The following is a 16,573-nucleotide window of genomic DNA, read 5'->3' as shown; positions in this document are numbered from 1 at the left end:
CTAGGATTCATCTTCATTAGTAAGTAAAGGGTCTTAGTTTCAATTATTGCTAAAAGTAAATTTGAACAACATTGTTACTAGCCCACTGTGAGATTAAACTCACCTACTCTTCTTTAGTGTAGATAATATTGTTTGTTAAAAAAAATCACATTAGTAAGTAAAAGGTTTTAGGTTCAATTCTCACTAAAAGCGAATTTGAACTACATTATTGCTAGCTCATTGTGAGGTTAAGCTCACATCCTCTTCTTTAATGTAGATAATATTGTTTGTTAAAAAAAATCATAAGAATAGATTGTTAATTGAGCATTGGACCCAAACGAGTAATTGGCTTACTAATGGGAAGGGCAGTACATGATGAGTAAATTGTAGTAATGGTTCTTTAATCACTCTTGAGATTTAATCACTCTTGAAATATGATTTGGAGTAAATTGTAGTAATGGTTCTTTAATTTTAACTCAATTGAAGCAATGGTTCATCAACTGAAAATCCATTATCATTGGTTCCTCAACTCACCAAAATGTGAAACTATAGTCCCTCAACTAAAAATATATTACCATTGGTTCCTCAACTTTAATCCAACTGGAGAAATGGTCCCTCAATTTTAATCCAATTGGAGCAATGATCCCTCAACTTTAACCCAATTGTAACAATGGTCCTTCCAACATAACTCATTTTGACAAAATTTTGACGAAGTTGACGAGAATGACCATAACTACATATTTTGATGAGTTGAGGGACCCCAATTATAGCAAATGTCATTCCAATATAACTCATTTTGACAAAATTGTAACGAAGTTGACGAAAATGATCATAGCTACACATTTTGATGAGTTGAGAGACCAATTGTAATAGATTTTTAGTCGAATGATCATTGCTCTAATTTGATTAAAGTTGAAAAACTATTACTACAATTTATTTTTGATTTGTTATATCCATACATGTAAGATAAACCCACGGTTATTAAACTGTGCCTATGGATCGTGGCCTTTGTCCCGTTTTCTAGTAGTGAAACTTCTTCAATCTATCCATTTCAGATCGCACTCTGGTTTCCTTGGAAAACCAGCTGAACAATAGTCATATACCAAAAATCTTCTAATATCCTCGTATTTTTGTCGTTCGTTGGAGTCAAGTTCCCAATGCTTCCTACTGTTCCACCAATATCTGTGCCCATAACAATCTTTGATGGAGTTCTGTGGTGTGCAGCCGTTTACGTCAAATCCTTGGTAGTGAGCTTTAAAAGGTGCATATCTCCAATCTATATCTGCATCACGAGTTGCCCACTCTGCGTTCCACAAGCTTGCTTGTATTTTCATTGGTTTTGATATGTAGGGAACTCCAAATTTTTTGTTGTTCTTGAAAATCCTAATTGGGAATTGGTCAACATAAAATCTACAAAACGTACGAAAGAGAAAAAGTTAAATAAGTGAAATGTTAAGTTGTTAGACTGTGAATCAAATCACTCATTTAATAGTTTTGATTCATATATAGTAATTGTCTAACAATGTAAAAGACACATGATGATGGGAAGAACAATATGTGGATGTGACTATTACACAATTTCATGGTGGTTGTAATGAATTTTTGTAGTTGTGATAATTATTATTGTTTATTACAAGCGGTATTTTATATTATTCTACATAATATTTAATGATGGTTCTAATGAATCTTCCTACTCAAGATAGTTTTTTTTTTTTTTTTTAATTTTTTTATTACAAGCGACATTCTACACTAATTTACAGTAACGAAAGGAGGAGAGTTGAGACGTTATGGGTTAAATAGGAAGATTTAATCACCAAGACAATTCACCACTTTCCTCTAGTTGTGGTAATTAGTTGTGGGGTAAAAGAAAGAATAATGCTATTATCGATAGCATAAACATCGGGGTAACATAAACAATATTGCATGTGAAACCACATATATTAGACACATCAAATATGCTAGTTTTTTGTGTCTAAATAGCATTACTCGAATAACTAGATATGTGAATTAAAATCATGACTTTAGATTAGTTATGTGTATTCTGACAAATGCAAATAACATTTGATGATTGGGAGGCTAAGACATGGAGGATGTGATTCTTACACAATTTGATGGTGGTTCCAAAGAATTTGGTAGTCATGATACTCAGTGGTGGGGTCAAACCAAAATGTCATGGTTTCCTCTCTACCGCCCTGACCATCTATAAAAACATTTGTCAGCAATAATTTTTCCCCCCCGGGTTTGCTTCCCAAAAGCTCAAAGTCCAGCTCATCCTGATGAGGTTCATCGCCTGAAGTTAGCTGCATATACATATATATAATTATTAATGCAAGTCACCAATGAATATTTTGCCTCGATCGGCCATATTTTGGGACAATAATATTAATTCATGGAGAAAAAAAAGAAAAAAAAAGAAAAAAAAAAGAGAATGGATGGAATAATATTCACATAAAAAGTTGTGCAAACATCAGCAGTATTCCAGGCTTCTGGTAATCTGATCCTCATGTGAAAGAACCCAGAACCATAGCTTAGCTTGGATATAAACCCTGCGCCTGAAATGTGCAATGTACTTAATAAATCAAATATTTATATCTATTTAATTTAAGATAAATAAAGGAAAGAGAGAGATAAATAATTATCCTTATTTATGGTTACCCTCGATCTATAAAAGTCTTAAAGAGAGTAAAATCTCACATGTTCAACTTTGTTTTTCTTAATTTCTTGATTAAGGTGGGTATGATGGACCAACTACAGTAGTCAAGAATCAATCAAAATAACTGGCTTCGTGGTTTCTTTCTCATAACATGCAATTGATACTAAAAGTTAAAGTTGACACGGTAAACACATAAAGTTAATTTATCAGTCTTAATTTACTCCATATTTAACCGTAGTTTTGGTGAAGAAATGGAAAGAAATCGACAAAAACAGCTCATGAGAAGGAAACAAAAATATTTGTCGGTGATTAATCATGCGTGGGGAGAGATTTTCATTAGTTGAAGAAAATATGGAAATGATAATGAAAGATGTTATTGGCACTTTGTAATTAAGGTCATTATGCATTTCTTCATTTATCCCTTGTGTTTTTAACAAAATTAGTTCCTGATGACTTTTTTGCATTGTCAATAACGTCGCCCTTGATAATAATCCGAAGTAATTCCTTGAAATGCTAGAGTTCTATCTCTCTTGATTCAAAGAGGAAAAATGAGCATGATATATACCATTACCATGTGAGCGTTTATAGTTTATATGGCTGGTTACACTCTTGCAAGTATCCAACCAACATGTAGAAGAAACGCACAGAAACGCATCATTAAAAACAGCCATTTTTAGAAGGGAAAAAAAAAAAAAAAAAAACTACTACTAATCAATGTTTTCAATTTTTTATTTTTATTTTTATTTTTGACAAACGATAGATAATCTACCTTAAATTATATGACTGTGTAAAGGGGAAAGAGTTTGAATCCGAGACACAATAGATTGAATAGGAAAACCTTATCCACTGCTTATATCAGCGTTTTCACGTTGGGCAATGGATAGATAATCTACATTTAAATCATATAATGATGGTGAGGAGCATGGTCAAGGTATGTAACCCTAGCCTTTGCCCCAAGCCCATATATGTACTAGTTTTATTAAACTTATGAGTTATGATATTTCTTTATTTTTAAAATCAGTTAGGAAAGAACAAAAAATTTCATATGTGCAACTCGCAAACAAAAAATTTCATATGCGCACCTCACAATTTTTTTTTTTTTCAATCTTTATTTTTTCATTTAATTGTCAAAATTTTGTTTGGGATGGAAAATTTTCACAGTTGAGTAAGTGTGTCAATTTTTTGGGTGTGACAGTCACACAGCACTTGATGTTACTAACATATACTATGGCCTCGGTTTCACAAATTGTCATATTCCTCACATGTCATTAATCAATCTGAAAAATATAAATTGTGATCAAGAGATCAAAATTTATGCAAATTAATAACAGAGTTTGAATAATGAATGCATGAAAGAGATCATGGATCGTTAGCATAAAAAATTCAAACAAAGAGGACAAGAAGAGGATGAATAATTGAATATTTAAATTGTGATATATGATGATAACCCGAATTATTATCCAAGGAAAGCTCGACTTCTCTCCCTTGATACCGAGATTTGAAATGATCAAATCCCCATTTGACTTCATAGTTCTCATCATAGAAAATGTCACGTGCAAGCATCCCACCAACAAGTTGGAGAATTAACACAAGGAAACCCAGCACTGGAAAATCCATTTTAATCCAAGACCCTAGTGCCCCTATAGTGGTGGTGGTGCAAGCTATAAAAACATATATGTGCTGTTTTTATATAAGTGTGTGTGTGCCTGCGTGTGTGAGGTTTAAACGTCTTCCTGTAAGAAATCCAAATTAGAGAGAAGCAGAAAGTGTGTGAGCCATCATTCTCTCTACCTTACAGCTGATCTGTTTCCCACACGCTATTGACTTCTCCGGATATCCTATCTCCATAACAAACTACATCTCGTATTAATTTATGCATGATAAAAAAGGCCTTTCAAAAATTGTAAACGAGTAATATATGTTTATTAATTAGTTCATAAATTTGTATATATACAAACGATGCTAGAGGAGGAGGAAACAAACAAATAACATCGGGTGTACGAGTAAATGCTTTTAATTAATTAAAATGTTATATGCCCCCTTGCAAATAAGTTATGTTGTTTAGAAGCATCCTGTAATACATGTAGGTCTCACATAAATTGCTATGTTCCACCTTCGTTGAAGAGTATCAATTTTGTGTATTGGTATTAATGTTGGAGAATAGAGTATCACAATGACAAAATACAATACAACTTATACATGGTATATTCCACCCTAGACCCTCGGTCTGTTATAATAAACCCTACATCTGACCATTTAATACATGATACACATCATCAATATTCTTCCTGGTGTGCTCCTCTCCCTTCAATGGAAATTCACCATTTGTGGAAGAATCTCCAAATCTAATCAGTATACGTTAAAATGATGAACAAAAACCCTGCAACCTCCGTCAAGAGGTTCTGTGCAGCGATTACAGATGTAATCCTTCTTCTTCCCCAATAATGAACAAATTATCCTTGGCTTATAGGATATGAAGATTCCTCAAACCATAAGCCAATTTCCATCTCTTGTTAAGCCAAAAACAAGGCAAAGATCGGTAGTGAATCTCGTGATGGAGGAGAAATTAAGACCATGACAAACTGAGAAAGACGCACCAATGCAAAAACTGACGAAGACGCCCAAACCCTGACGGCAACAGTTAAACGTGGAAATCATTTTGCTTCTAGAAGAAAAAAAAAAATTAAACATAATTATTGCTGATGTGTTATATTTTAAATCGTTAGATTACTAATTACCGGCTTGGATGCTGTGAAATACGGTTGAAATCACAAAGTCTAAATGTAAAGACTCAATTTTCGTCCCAAAAAAATGTAGAGACTTGGAATCTATTCAGGTTAGCTTTGAGTAAAGTTTGACGTCCGAAATAATTAAAGAGGACCAAATATTGTTGTATCAAAACAACAGAAAAAGTATAAGCTTGCAAAGCAAGCCAGGGTGGGTACGCTCATGCATAGTTTGACCAAATTATGTAGTTATAATTTTTGTCACGTGACAATGTTGAGTGACAAAATAATGCAATCTAAAATGGCCTAAATATTGAAATTTAGCGAAGCGTCTCGCTATGAGAATCTAGCTTCGCTTACACTCGGCTAAATCTTGAACCTTCGCGTTGACCTTTCACTTTCTCCGTAGCAAAATTGCTTCTCTTTGCCCCTTAAGTAGAAGGACAAGAAAGAGATTTTTGGTTTTATTGCTCTCTCACATCTGCACTCATCAAGCCAACTTTACGTTTTGGGAGGTGAAACAGCGGTTGAAGCAGACATTTCAAAATGACAGCATCAAAGATATATTTATATATACATGGTCACAGTTATTCTGGATTGCGTTCCGATAAAGGTGGCCTGCTTGAAAGAAAGGGCGGGCACTCTCTTGTTTCAACCCCACTATATACTAACAACCTCTACGATAAGCAAGTGAATGGGGAGATTTCTTGTGTGTGTGTGTGTCTACATATATGTATATATATACATACATATATATATATATATATATATATATATATATATATATATATATCTTTTAACAATATTATTTTGTTACTCAATAGCAAGAACAATCTTGTACAAGTTTTTATCGAAGTTTTTGGTCGTTGCATAAGAGGGTTTTCGTACAAAAAAGGGTCTGACGTCACAACTTATTGCGTTTTGGCTGTCCTACTGTTGTAATTAGGCTATAAAGGGTGTGTTTGTTGCACCGGACTGTCTCGGACTGGACTAGCTGCAGGGACTAAGTTGGACTGGCTTATACTAGACTAAGCTGGACTAACTTAGTGAAGCGTTTGGTGCAGTGTCGGACTAAGAAGCAGGATAATGAAAACAGGATTATTCACCATATTTGTGTTTGCTTAGACTAGGATTACATTATTGTTCTATTTTAATAGCTCCAATACATGTGTCCAACGCCCTAAAAATTGGAGGGTTTGGAATTGGAATTGGGATTGGGGTTGGCATAGGTGTAGCAGCATTGAAATTGAAATGGGAGTAACAATCTTACAAATTACTACAAATATTTGGGCACATTGCCCTGAGTTTAATCTCTTGAATTGTTATTGTAATCAATCCACAACTTGCCCTTAAAAGTTGATTTAATTTGTCTTCTTATCACACATTAAACGTCATTAGCCATCAAATACTTATATCAACATAACTTGATCCAAGGATTTCTTAGTCCGACAAATACATCATTCACTAAATTTTCATCCAGGATATTTTACAAAATGCCAGTTAACTATAGTATAGCATTCCAAAGTAGATCTCCATACTTTACAAAATCCTAGTTAACATTAGCCAAAATACGTCATAGTGCAAAACTAAGTTAGAAGCCATAACCTAAGATTGTACGATTAATAAAATACATCCATGTCTAAGGGCACAACATAATATACTCATCCGCTTGCTTTGTCGCTTAAAAGCCTTTGGACGAACACTTTCTTGAGTCCCGAATTGATTGCCCTGAACACTCCCACATTTTGTGGTTTTTCCAAAATAAGAGTCAATGCATCAATTTGATCCATAGGAGAAAGACCCATTGCTTCAAGTTCGTTAGCTATGTCAGTATGATTTGCAGTACCTTGAACTAAAGCTTCAGTTACCATTTGCATCCTCTTCCCACTTTCAACATAAAATTCTTTCAGTCCACTAATAATTGCCTCGGTTCCATCACTTGAATTTCCCATAGCTCTTTTCCTCTTTCTTTGGCTATTTTCAGATGGGGTGCTTTGTTGGCTTTGTTGGTTCATTGAAGATACAACATTTTCACCTCCAATATCACTTGCACCAACCTGATCATGACTTTGTTCCTCCATCATTTCAGCAGGGGTTTCGGCTACATTACCCGTAGCCCGATCTTTTCCAAATATATATGCAAATCTATCGTACAGTGGAAAAGGTTTGCTTCTCCATCCATCAGCTTCTTTATTTTTCTAAGATTATATGAACATAGCAAAACTAAAATTTAGCATGCATAACAAATATAGCAGCAAGAATATAACTAATGTATAAATAAAATAGGATATGAACCTGCACATAAGAAAGCCATGCATCATCACTGTCAACTTCAACGCACTTTTTGACATCATTCCATGCAAATCCACTTGTGTTTATCATGTCAAGGACCAAACTATATGTTTTTTTCCATTTCTTCAACTTTGACTCAATATGTGGAGTTGCCTTTATATTTGAATTAGGACATAAAACATTGACAGCTTTCGCTATTTCAATCAAAGTACCTTGTTTGAAAGCACCTGTGTCACATCGTTGCTTCCGAGCAACAAAATCCTCAAGAACGGATAGTAATACTTCTTCCTCAAATGCTTCCCATTTACGCCTTCTTCCTTTTGGCTCTTGAGAAGTATTCAAATTATTGTGGTTATCCATACCTAAACAAAAAATATTTGAATGTACTAAAATACAATACAAAGAATCAATTTGCATAATATCCAATCAATTTGCATAATATCCAATCATTTTAATAATATCCAACATATGCATGATAAAAAGGAAAACTAAAATAAAATCTTATCATTAACACATATAGCTAGTTCGGTTGCTGGTTCCTAATTGCTCTCCACTCATTATACATTTCCTGAGCCATGGCATTCCTCTTTGCAGTCCACTGGTCAGATGTTTCAACACTACCAACATATTCACCTTCTTCTGTATTTTGTCCATCTTCTATTATTGGCTCATTCTCCATTGGATCTACAGACATCTCTTGCCTAATAAGATTGTGTAGTAGGCAACAAGCGGTAATTATTCGACCTTGTGTCCTTATCGGATAGAAAGATGGACTCCTTAGTATCCCCCACCTTCCTTTTAGCAAGCCAAAACAACGTTCAATTACATTCCTTGCCTTAGAATGCTTCATGTTAAAATATTCTTCCTTATTAGAAGGTGTTCGTCCTTCCCATTCAGATAAATGATAAGGTATTCCTCTATAGGGTGCAAGGAATCCTTCACCATTTGTATAACCACCATCTACAAGGTAATAATAACCTAATAAAAAAAAAGACCTTATATTAGTATTTTGTAGTTCACAAACAAAACTAGACCTAACTTACAAAGTTGAGACTAACTAATAATCTTACCCGTTGGTACCTTAAAACCATTAGGCCTAGTAATTGCATCATGTAGCACTCTAGAGTCTGATGCGGAACCCTCCCACTCCGGAAACACATATATGAACTGCATATCTCCTGAACACACACCTAATACATTAGTTGCGACTTGACCCTTTCTAGTTCGGTATCTTGGTTTGTCAATTTCAGGTACATGCACATCAATGTGTGCTCCATCTAATGCTCCCAAGCAATTCTAAAAAAAAATGGAAGCTTTTGTTAATTTATACAAAGGGAATGAAGAGTTAAAGCTTAGGGAAAATGAAAATAATTATCAACATACCTTAAAACATCGCCACCTAGGATCTGTAGAATCAATAGGCACAGGTTGAGGGACTTTTAGTAGGACACCTTGTAATCGCAAAATTCCTTGCAATACACTATTGAAATACCTACTTATAGTCTCTCCCGACCTATAAAATCTACCACCAACACTACGATTCTTAGTATGATGTGCTAGTATTTGTAAAGTCATACACACCTGCTCCTCTACAGAGACCAAACCATCCGTTTTTACCCTCCCATCTTCACGAAGTAAGTCACATAATATGCCAAAAGTCCTTCTATCCATTCTCAATTCGTTGACACATTCAACATCAGTATTCCCTATTATACCATTCAGATATTCGTTGACACATTCAACATCAGTATTCCCTATTATACCATTCAGATAACACAAACTAATCTCTCGTCTAACAAGTGAACGGTTAGTCAAGGTGCGTCGTTCAACATGTCTCTGTTTTGCCCTTAGCATCAGCAACACAAGAATCGTACAAATGCAAATCGTCTCTAAATGAGACATCTCTAACAATAAGATCAATAAAAGCTTCCTTCGATCCATATCTATCCAAACAAAAAAAAAAAGGAAAAAAATATTAAGGACATTATGCTACTGCACGCTTTCCATCTAGCACAAAGAACAAACCAAATAATATAATCCAGCTATGCTATATCAGCTGATAAAACAACATTACCGCAAATATCAAAAGCAAACTGAAACAAGTACAAAATTTCTAGGTATACTTATACCTAGAAAAACAGAAATCATGGAAAAATAGGTAGGAAAATGACAAGTTGCACTTGAACTAATCAATCGTGCAGTGTTTTAGTTTAAAATACAACTCGGGGTGTAGAGAAGAGGGTTTTAAAAAATATGTACGAAAAATCTGAATGAGAGGTTCAAACAAAACATGTCAAACAAATCTGAATGAGAGCTGTCAGATAATATGAAGCAGAAGATTCGAGCAGTTTTAAACTAGGGATGAAGATTCAAACTCAAGACATTTTCCAAATATCAGTAAAGGAAGTTGCACAACTAGACTAAGAGAAACATCTCTTCCAACAGTGCATAAATCATAGCCACTGATAGATTCAGAAATGTTCAAAATATCAGATACATTTCCTCATAGGTGACAACAAATGGACAAAGATACAGCTCCTGACCACAAATTTTAGTTCAACCTGGTTTGGACATCACCTTGCAACGTTACCTGAACATGAGTTTTCAATGACATGCTGTTCTCAAAAGCTTAACTTACTCCGATGTGAAAGAAAGAATGTGTGCAAGTACTGATATTGTACGAATCATGGATGAATATGTAATATAAAATCGATAATAGCTTTTAGATGCTTATAGATGCTTATATCTGGTTATCTTAGTTTCCATTTCCCAGTATTACCTCTACATAGACATCACATAACGTAGAAGCTACATATAAAAGTGCTTTCAGTGTTTTGCTGGACAAAGTGCATTCTAAATCTGCATGCGTTAGTATTGACATTCAAATTCCTTATTCTGTCTCTTTGCAGTATAATTATCCTTAACTCAGTCATCATCCCAACTCTACACTGGATATTACGTGATAGATGCCCAGAATATAGTTCTCAAGAGCTCTGCTCATTTGTTGGTACATTGAAATTTTATTCCGTCTTGCGGCATGGACTCGTACAACTCTTTTATGTAAGTATGCAGCCAATTTAAGATCCTCACTTTGTGCATGGATGGCATTCTATTGAATATTTCTTAGTGGCAAAATGGATGAATATGCATTTTTTGTGTAATGTTTTGCCTCATTAAGTTTTGTAATCTTCGTGATATGGCTAAAGAAAGTGTATGTGTCATGTAATATTGGATGTTTAATTCTCTTGTTTCTGATTATTGTACTGGTATGTAATCTTGGTTTGTTTGTTATCTTACAAAATATTTCTTTATCACTATAGATGCCTGAATTACTGAAGGGATTCAATTCCTTTCTCAATTCACGGAATACATAATTTTCATTTATTTATTTTTGCTTTGCAGGTAACTTGGTTCTACCCACTGTACATATTCAGCATTATCCTGAGCAACCTCTGGTACTACCAAATTATCCCCTTTTGCTTAATTGTTTTACCCCTACGTTATTTACTTGATTCTGTTTTAATTACCATAGGTATGAACTGAGCACAGGTAAGGTATACATCTATTTCTTGCAATGCAGAATGTTTAAAGTTCTGGAGGTCACTATGATCCTTAGTGGTTATCAGGATTGGAGTGACAATAGTTTTTAATATATGATATTTTGTTTAAAGTTCTGCATGTCTTGACATTTCCACTTCCCGATGTCTTTCTTTTTCCAATTTCTACTATGTGATTATCCAAATCTACAATTTTATTTTAACTAAAGGTACAATGACATTGCTAAGTATGGATTTTCTGCAATGGGGAGATCCACGCCAACCACATTGGATCCTGTCAGACAAAATGATGTTGGTTTGGAAAGACCTGCTGGCGTAGAAGGGTAATTAACTTATTCTTAAATAGAGCTTAAGGTTTTTATTATTGTTATTGTTTTATATATTTATTATTTCAGACATTTCTTGTTGAATAGATATTTATGTATCTCATGAGTTGTGTATGCATCTGTTTAATCTGCAGGGTCATGATTGGTATAGGAGAGCAGGTGTATTCAGTACTTCTTTTGACCTGTTTCTTCCTAGAGGTATAGATGTCTTTTATTCTTTATTTATTTGGGTGTATGGATTCATAAAGGGAGGAACAGGATTTAGTTTTCATACTTATTAGACTTAGAGAACGATAAAGAGAGAGGAGTTTATATTCAAATTGCAATATGCTCCATGGCTTATGTGCCACTTTTTGGATGACAGAATCGATGGCTTCTGCAGGTATATGTGACTGGATATATACCATATGTGGGGAAGGCAGTAAATTTTCTGCTTCTGTCCTGGATGTATGCCTATTACTGTTTCGAGTACGTGGTGCATATACCTTTTTGGCTTAATCTAATTTCCTAGATAAGTGTGTGCTAATGCTCCTTTTGAACTCTTTTAGGTACAAATGGAATTTTTCTGAAGTTCGTCTTGAAAAAAGGCTGGATTTCTTTGAATCTAATTGGGCATTTTTTGCTGGTTTTGGTAAATATACAACAATTTATCATATTCACTAAACAAATTAATATAGGAGTACTTGTAAGTTGTATACACGAGTTACCTAGCAAAGGCAATTTTATAACAACAAAGTTGATCCTTAAGCCATTTGATTTCTTAAGCCGATAACCATTTACCAAAAGTAACATAATTTGCATTCAACAGATGAACATTCATATGGAAATCCAAAATTAAAGCGAACAAATCAAAGCATTATAACTACCAAAACACAAAAGCCAATGTACTTCCGAATCCTAACAACATCAGATTGAACACAAAAGGATGATAAAGTGAAACACTACCCCATTTTCTCAGCTCAATTCTCAACTGCCAAACCCAGTTTCATGTTTCATCTCACTTACATCTGCTTTTGCAGCAGCAAACTCCTAAAATAGGATTTAATCCAAATAAAACCCACATATGATTTCTTAAGCCGACAACCATTTACCAAGGTTGCAGATAACCATTTACCAAGCCGATAACCATTTCTTAAGCCAAAGAAAACCCACAAAAGCCAATGTACTTCCGAATCCTAACAACATCATAATCAACATACCCAACATGCTAAGCAGGCTACTTCTACCAAGGTTGCAGATTGACAGTGAATTTTAGTGAAGTTCAGATGCTCTAATCAATCTCAATTTGACCTAAAAATCAAAACCCTAATTTGTTCAAGTGCAAAGGTCTAGGATTCAAAATTTCTCAAACCCAAAACAACAAAATCAAATAAAGCTCAGTAATATCACGATCTGCAAAACAAATGACGAAATAAATCGAAGATTCGAAGTTTACCAGACAACTCGGAGCAGATGAGGGCGAGCAGATGCAGATGAGGAAGACGCAGAGATGAGGGTGAGGAAGACGACGATGAGCGAGGGCAAGACGACGATGAGGGAAGACGACGATGAGCGACGGCAAGGAGGACGAGCAGGAAGTCACCCTCGCGATTTTCTCTGGGCTTACGAGTCCGCCCAATTTTGGGGATCCTGGTTAAGACCTCGTAAGGAGGTGTTTAATCCGAGCGAATCCCACCTAATCTCATTAAACCAAATCCTGCAGCAGACCAAACAAGGAACTATAGTCCAGTCCAGTCCAGTCCAGTCCTCCTTAATCCTATCAAACAAACGGGCCCAAAGGTTACTAACCCCACATTAACAACTGAACCATTTTACTTGGCATTCCTTGAAGTCTCATTTCTGAGACAATAAATAGAGAAATATATTCGTAATCATAAGAGGCATAGTAATCCTTACACCATATCTGAACAAAAAGCCTAATCCTTCCTTAGTTAACTAGTTTGTGTTCTGTTAAAAATAAAAATAATAATAATAAATAAATAAAATAAAAAAGAAAAAACTAGTTTGCGCATGTTTGTCTTAAACTCTTTTGACAAACGATATGGATAGTTACAAGGATACTTAATTATCCCGTTGATCATTTGTAAAAAAATAAATAAATAAATAAAGAAAAACAATAGAAGACAAATTAAAAAACTGATAAAAGAAGGCTTTTTGTTTCAACAAAAAACTAGCTCTCTGTAATTCATGTTCAGCAGATGAATGTACTTTGTTATTCAAGTCATCAAATTGCAATGGCATAGCGGCCTAAGTATGATAAAATTAATTAATTAGTCAATTAGTCAATTAGTCATGCATCACATACATATAAAAATTTATAACCATCCTATTTAACAAGTACAATGCAAATGTTCTTCAGAAAATACCAATAAATTTCATCTGAGATAATTACAGCACCAATTGGTACTTTATTAAAAGTATTATTTCTCCCTTTATTCTTTTGGTAAATTGTTTCCCTTGTTTATTTGTATTCTAATATTTCTGACCATTATGTAGCTGACCATTTTTCTGAATAACGCACTCTCGGGGAAGCCCGGAAGGGTACTTAGCCTTGTCATCACAGTAGTCGTAGTTCATGTATTTCTTTCTCACATTCTCGTATGCCTTCTGTTGGGTAGAATTTAGGTTCCAATACTCCATGTTGTTCCACCAATGATTGGAGCTATAACATTCTTCAACATCGGAGTTCTGTGCTGAGCACCCACTTATGTCAAATCATTGGTAGTGAGCTACAAATGGTGCGTAAGTCCAATTTATCTTATGCCCGAAAGTTGCCCAATCTGCAGTCCACAAGGCTGCTTCGATTCGCATTGGCTGCGTCGGGTACGGAACTCCATAGTTTGTGTAATTATTGAAAACCCTAATTGGGGTGTCATCGATGAAAAATCTGCAAATAAAGAGGAGACTGTAAATTTGGACCTCAAGTTTACATGATCGATAAGTGAAGAATAGTCTAACAAGAGAACGATATATTTCATGGTATTGGAGAGATGGGAGATTGATTCTTACACAACATGATGAGGGTTCCAAAGAATTTTGTAATCGTGGAAATTTCCTGCTGGGTCAAACCATAGGTTAATCCTTTGCTCTCTGTTCCCCACACCATTTACAAACACATTTGTTTGCAATGTGATTTGCTGGCCTTCTATGTTACCCAAGAACTCAAAGTCCAGTTCATCATGCTGACTAGCACTAGCCTTTGACATTAGCTGCATGTGTGTATGCATAAACATAGGTATGCATATTAATTTAAGAAAATTAGATTCCATGGCAACAAGAGGATACATTAAAAAAGAAGAAAACAAATCTATATTATTATAAAGAGAATTATGGAAAAATATATCTCACATAAAAACTTGTGACAACTCCTGCAGTATTATTGTTCTCTGGTATCTTCATCCTCATATGGAAGAACCCAGAACTGTAGTTTAGGTACGAAGCAAATTTACACCCTGCAATGACCAAGTAGCTATTCAAATATTAGAAAAGAGGAAAGAGCTCATAAAGCCAAACGTAACTAATCGAAAACACTAATTGCTTTTTTTCTTTTTTCTTTTTTTGTTACTAGCTCTTTTATATATATGTTTTTTATAGCATGAAAGACTCACAAGTAAGAAGACTTCCAAAATCCTTGGTCATCTCATATGTTTTCTAATTTCCTAGAAGTACATTCCATAACATCTATGGTTTGTTGGACATATTTTTCAAAAAATCATGCAAAATAGAGACCAAATTATGTCACACAGATCGATATATATACCTATAGGGCACATGCCATTTACTTGATAGAAAGAAACGTGATAATCATCACAACTATCAAAATGCAAATATTAAAAGATAGTTAATCATGAAATATCATTAGCACATCTAACAAAAATAAGAAGATGAAGATGATAACCGGAACGATTATCCAACGTAAGCTGGAGTTCTCTCCCTTGATTCAAAGACAATATGTGATCATTTCCCCATATGAACTCATAATTTTTATCGAAAGCAATGTCATCATTTTCAGCTGCAAATATCCCACCAAGTAGAAATAAAAACACAGAGATCACTGAAAAAGCCATTAGTTATAAGCTAAACCTGTAGAGGGAGATTGCTATCAGATTTTAGGTTGTTCTGGTGCCTGTGTGGTTATGGTGGTGCAAGCAATATATATATATATATATAGATGATGATTTGAGCCGTTGAAGTTTTTCCTAACAACACAAAAAACCCAAAAACGAGTGTGAGTCATATATCATGATCGAGAGCCTTCACCAACTTTGTTACTTGTTACTTGCATGCTTTTGACTTCACCTACTGGTGTTACTAGGCTAAAAGGCCATGGCCCCACTTCTCATTTCAACCTTTGAAGAGATCTTTTAGTGTGCTGGGAATATAACTCATTCTAACTTTTGGACCGTCTGATTTGGAGTTGATTATCTTTTGGTATATTTTGCTAAAAACAAATTAATCCCAACAATCTAATCTGGAGTCTGTGACTTCTGTTGCAGCAAAGCGTCATCAGCTACGATTGAATGACTTTTCATTTTCACCTTTTTATTTATTTTTAATTCAATGCGTCATTCAATCTTAAATCTCAAAACCACTAATTTTGATGGCTAAGTTAAATGGGAAGAATACCGTGTAGTAGGTGTTGGTTCACTCTCCCTGGTATGAACAAAAGGAATATAGATAATATGAAAGGTAGCTTTTTTAGACTGGCGTTGAAATTACTTCGATCCTTTAAAGCTCTATGTCTAGGTAGAAACCTAAATGAAAGAAAATTGCCAAAAGGTAAAAAGGGGAATATATTTGAGTAGTCATAGAATGGTCATCTCTCATTAATTAGTAAAATGTTAATTTTATCTTTAATACTTATTATCTACACTATGAAATAGGACAGTGGACTAAGCTTACAATGAGCAGTCATAATAATTATATGCATTGTGTACCACTTTTGTATTCGCATTGGCCGCCATAGAATATTGCAAACAAGAATATGAATTTTTCTCTAATAATTTTAATATTAAATAAGTATCGAATTCGGATTAGATC

General features: G+C 34.5%; 3 protein-coding genes across 3 annotated transcripts; 1 reads left to right on the top strand and 2 right to left on the bottom strand.

The window, feature by feature from the left end:
- Positions 1-471: 471 nt before the first annotated feature.
- LOC137725261 (xyloglucan endotransglucosylase/hydrolase protein 2-like) lies at positions 472-4,284 on the bottom strand. The gene is made up of 4 exons (XM_068463889.2): positions 4,081-4,284; positions 2,428-2,531; positions 2,083-2,279; positions 472-1,389 (listed from the first exon to the last, which is right to left on the bottom strand). Exons 1-4 carry the CDS (start codon positions 4,247-4,249, stop codon positions 1,017-1,019), a joined length of 843 nt encoding a protein of 280 aa, XP_068319990.2. The 5' UTR covers positions 4,250-4,284; the 3' UTR covers positions 472-1,016.
- A 6,349-nt stretch (positions 4,285-10,633) lies between these two features.
- LOC148696791 (protein EI24 homolog) lies at positions 10,634-12,214 on the top strand. The gene is made up of 6 exons (XM_088693268.1): positions 10,634-10,710; positions 11,053-11,105; positions 11,417-11,530; positions 11,668-11,731; positions 11,916-12,001; positions 12,082-12,214. Exons 3-6 carry the CDS (start codon positions 11,451-11,453, stop codon positions 12,194-12,196), a joined length of 345 nt encoding a protein of 114 aa, XP_088549394.1. The 5' UTR covers positions 10,634-10,710; positions 11,053-11,105; positions 11,417-11,450; the 3' UTR covers positions 12,197-12,214.
- Positions 12,215-13,963: 1,749 nt separating this feature from the next.
- On the bottom strand, positions 13,964-15,692 carry LOC137724789 (xyloglucan endotransglucosylase/hydrolase protein 2-like). The gene is made up of 4 exons (XM_068463482.2): positions 15,432-15,692; positions 14,882-14,985; positions 14,543-14,742; positions 13,964-14,420 (listed from the first exon to the last, which is right to left on the bottom strand). Exons 1-4 carry the CDS (start codon positions 15,598-15,600, stop codon positions 14,249-14,251), a joined length of 645 nt encoding a protein of 214 aa, XP_068319583.2. The 5' UTR covers positions 15,601-15,692; the 3' UTR covers positions 13,964-14,248.
- Between the last annotated feature and the right edge of the window lie 881 nt (positions 15,693-16,573).

This window comes from Pyrus communis, chromosome 5 (assembly GCF_041283825.1).
Source record: "Pyrus communis isolate YQ-2024b chromosome 5, ASM4128382v1, whole genome shotgun sequence".
Taxonomy (NCBI): domain Eukaryota; kingdom Viridiplantae; phylum Streptophyta; class Magnoliopsida; order Rosales; family Rosaceae; genus Pyrus; species Pyrus communis.
Note: the sequence above shows the minus strand (reverse complement) of the source record. Positions and strands in the feature narration are given on the sequence as shown.

Excerpts from the sequence above, each read along its gene's own strand:
- LOC137725261 (XM_068463889.2), bottom strand. The coding sequence starts at position 4,249 with ATGGATTTTCCAGTGCTGGGTTTCCTTGTGTTAATTCTCCAACTTGTT. Across the intron at positions 2,280-2,427 it reads ATGTTTGCACAACTTTTTAT|CTAACTTCAGGCGATGAACC; the intron begins GTGAATATTATT and ends ATGTATATGCAG. Across the intron at positions 1,390-2,082 it reads TGGAACCACCATCAAATTGT|ATTTTATGTTGACCAATTCC; the intron begins GTAAGAATCACA and ends TACGTTTTGTAG.
- LOC148696791 (XM_088693268.1), top strand. The coding sequence starts at position 11,451 with ATGGGGAGATCCACGCCAACCACATTGGATCCTGTCAGACAAAATGAT. Across the intron at positions 11,732-11,915 it reads TGACCTGTTTCTTCCTAGAG|GTATATGTGACTGGATATAT; the intron begins GTATAGATGTCT and ends TGGCTTCTGCAG. Across the intron at positions 12,002-12,081 it reads TATGCCTATTACTGTTTCGA|GTACAAATGGAATTTTTCTG; the intron begins GTACGTGGTGCA and ends GAACTCTTTTAG.
- LOC137724789 (XM_068463482.2), bottom strand. The coding sequence starts at position 15,600 with ATGGCTTTTTCAGTGATCTCTGTGTTTTTATTTCTACTTGGTGGGATA. Across the intron at positions 14,743-14,881 it reads GAGTTGTCACAAGTTTTTAT|CTAATGTCAAAGGCTAGTGC; the intron begins GTGAGATATATT and ends ACACACATGCAG. Across the intron at positions 14,421-14,542 it reads TGGAACCCTCATCATGTTGT|ATTTTTCATCGATGACACCC; the intron begins GTAAGAATCAAT and ends CTTTATTTGCAG.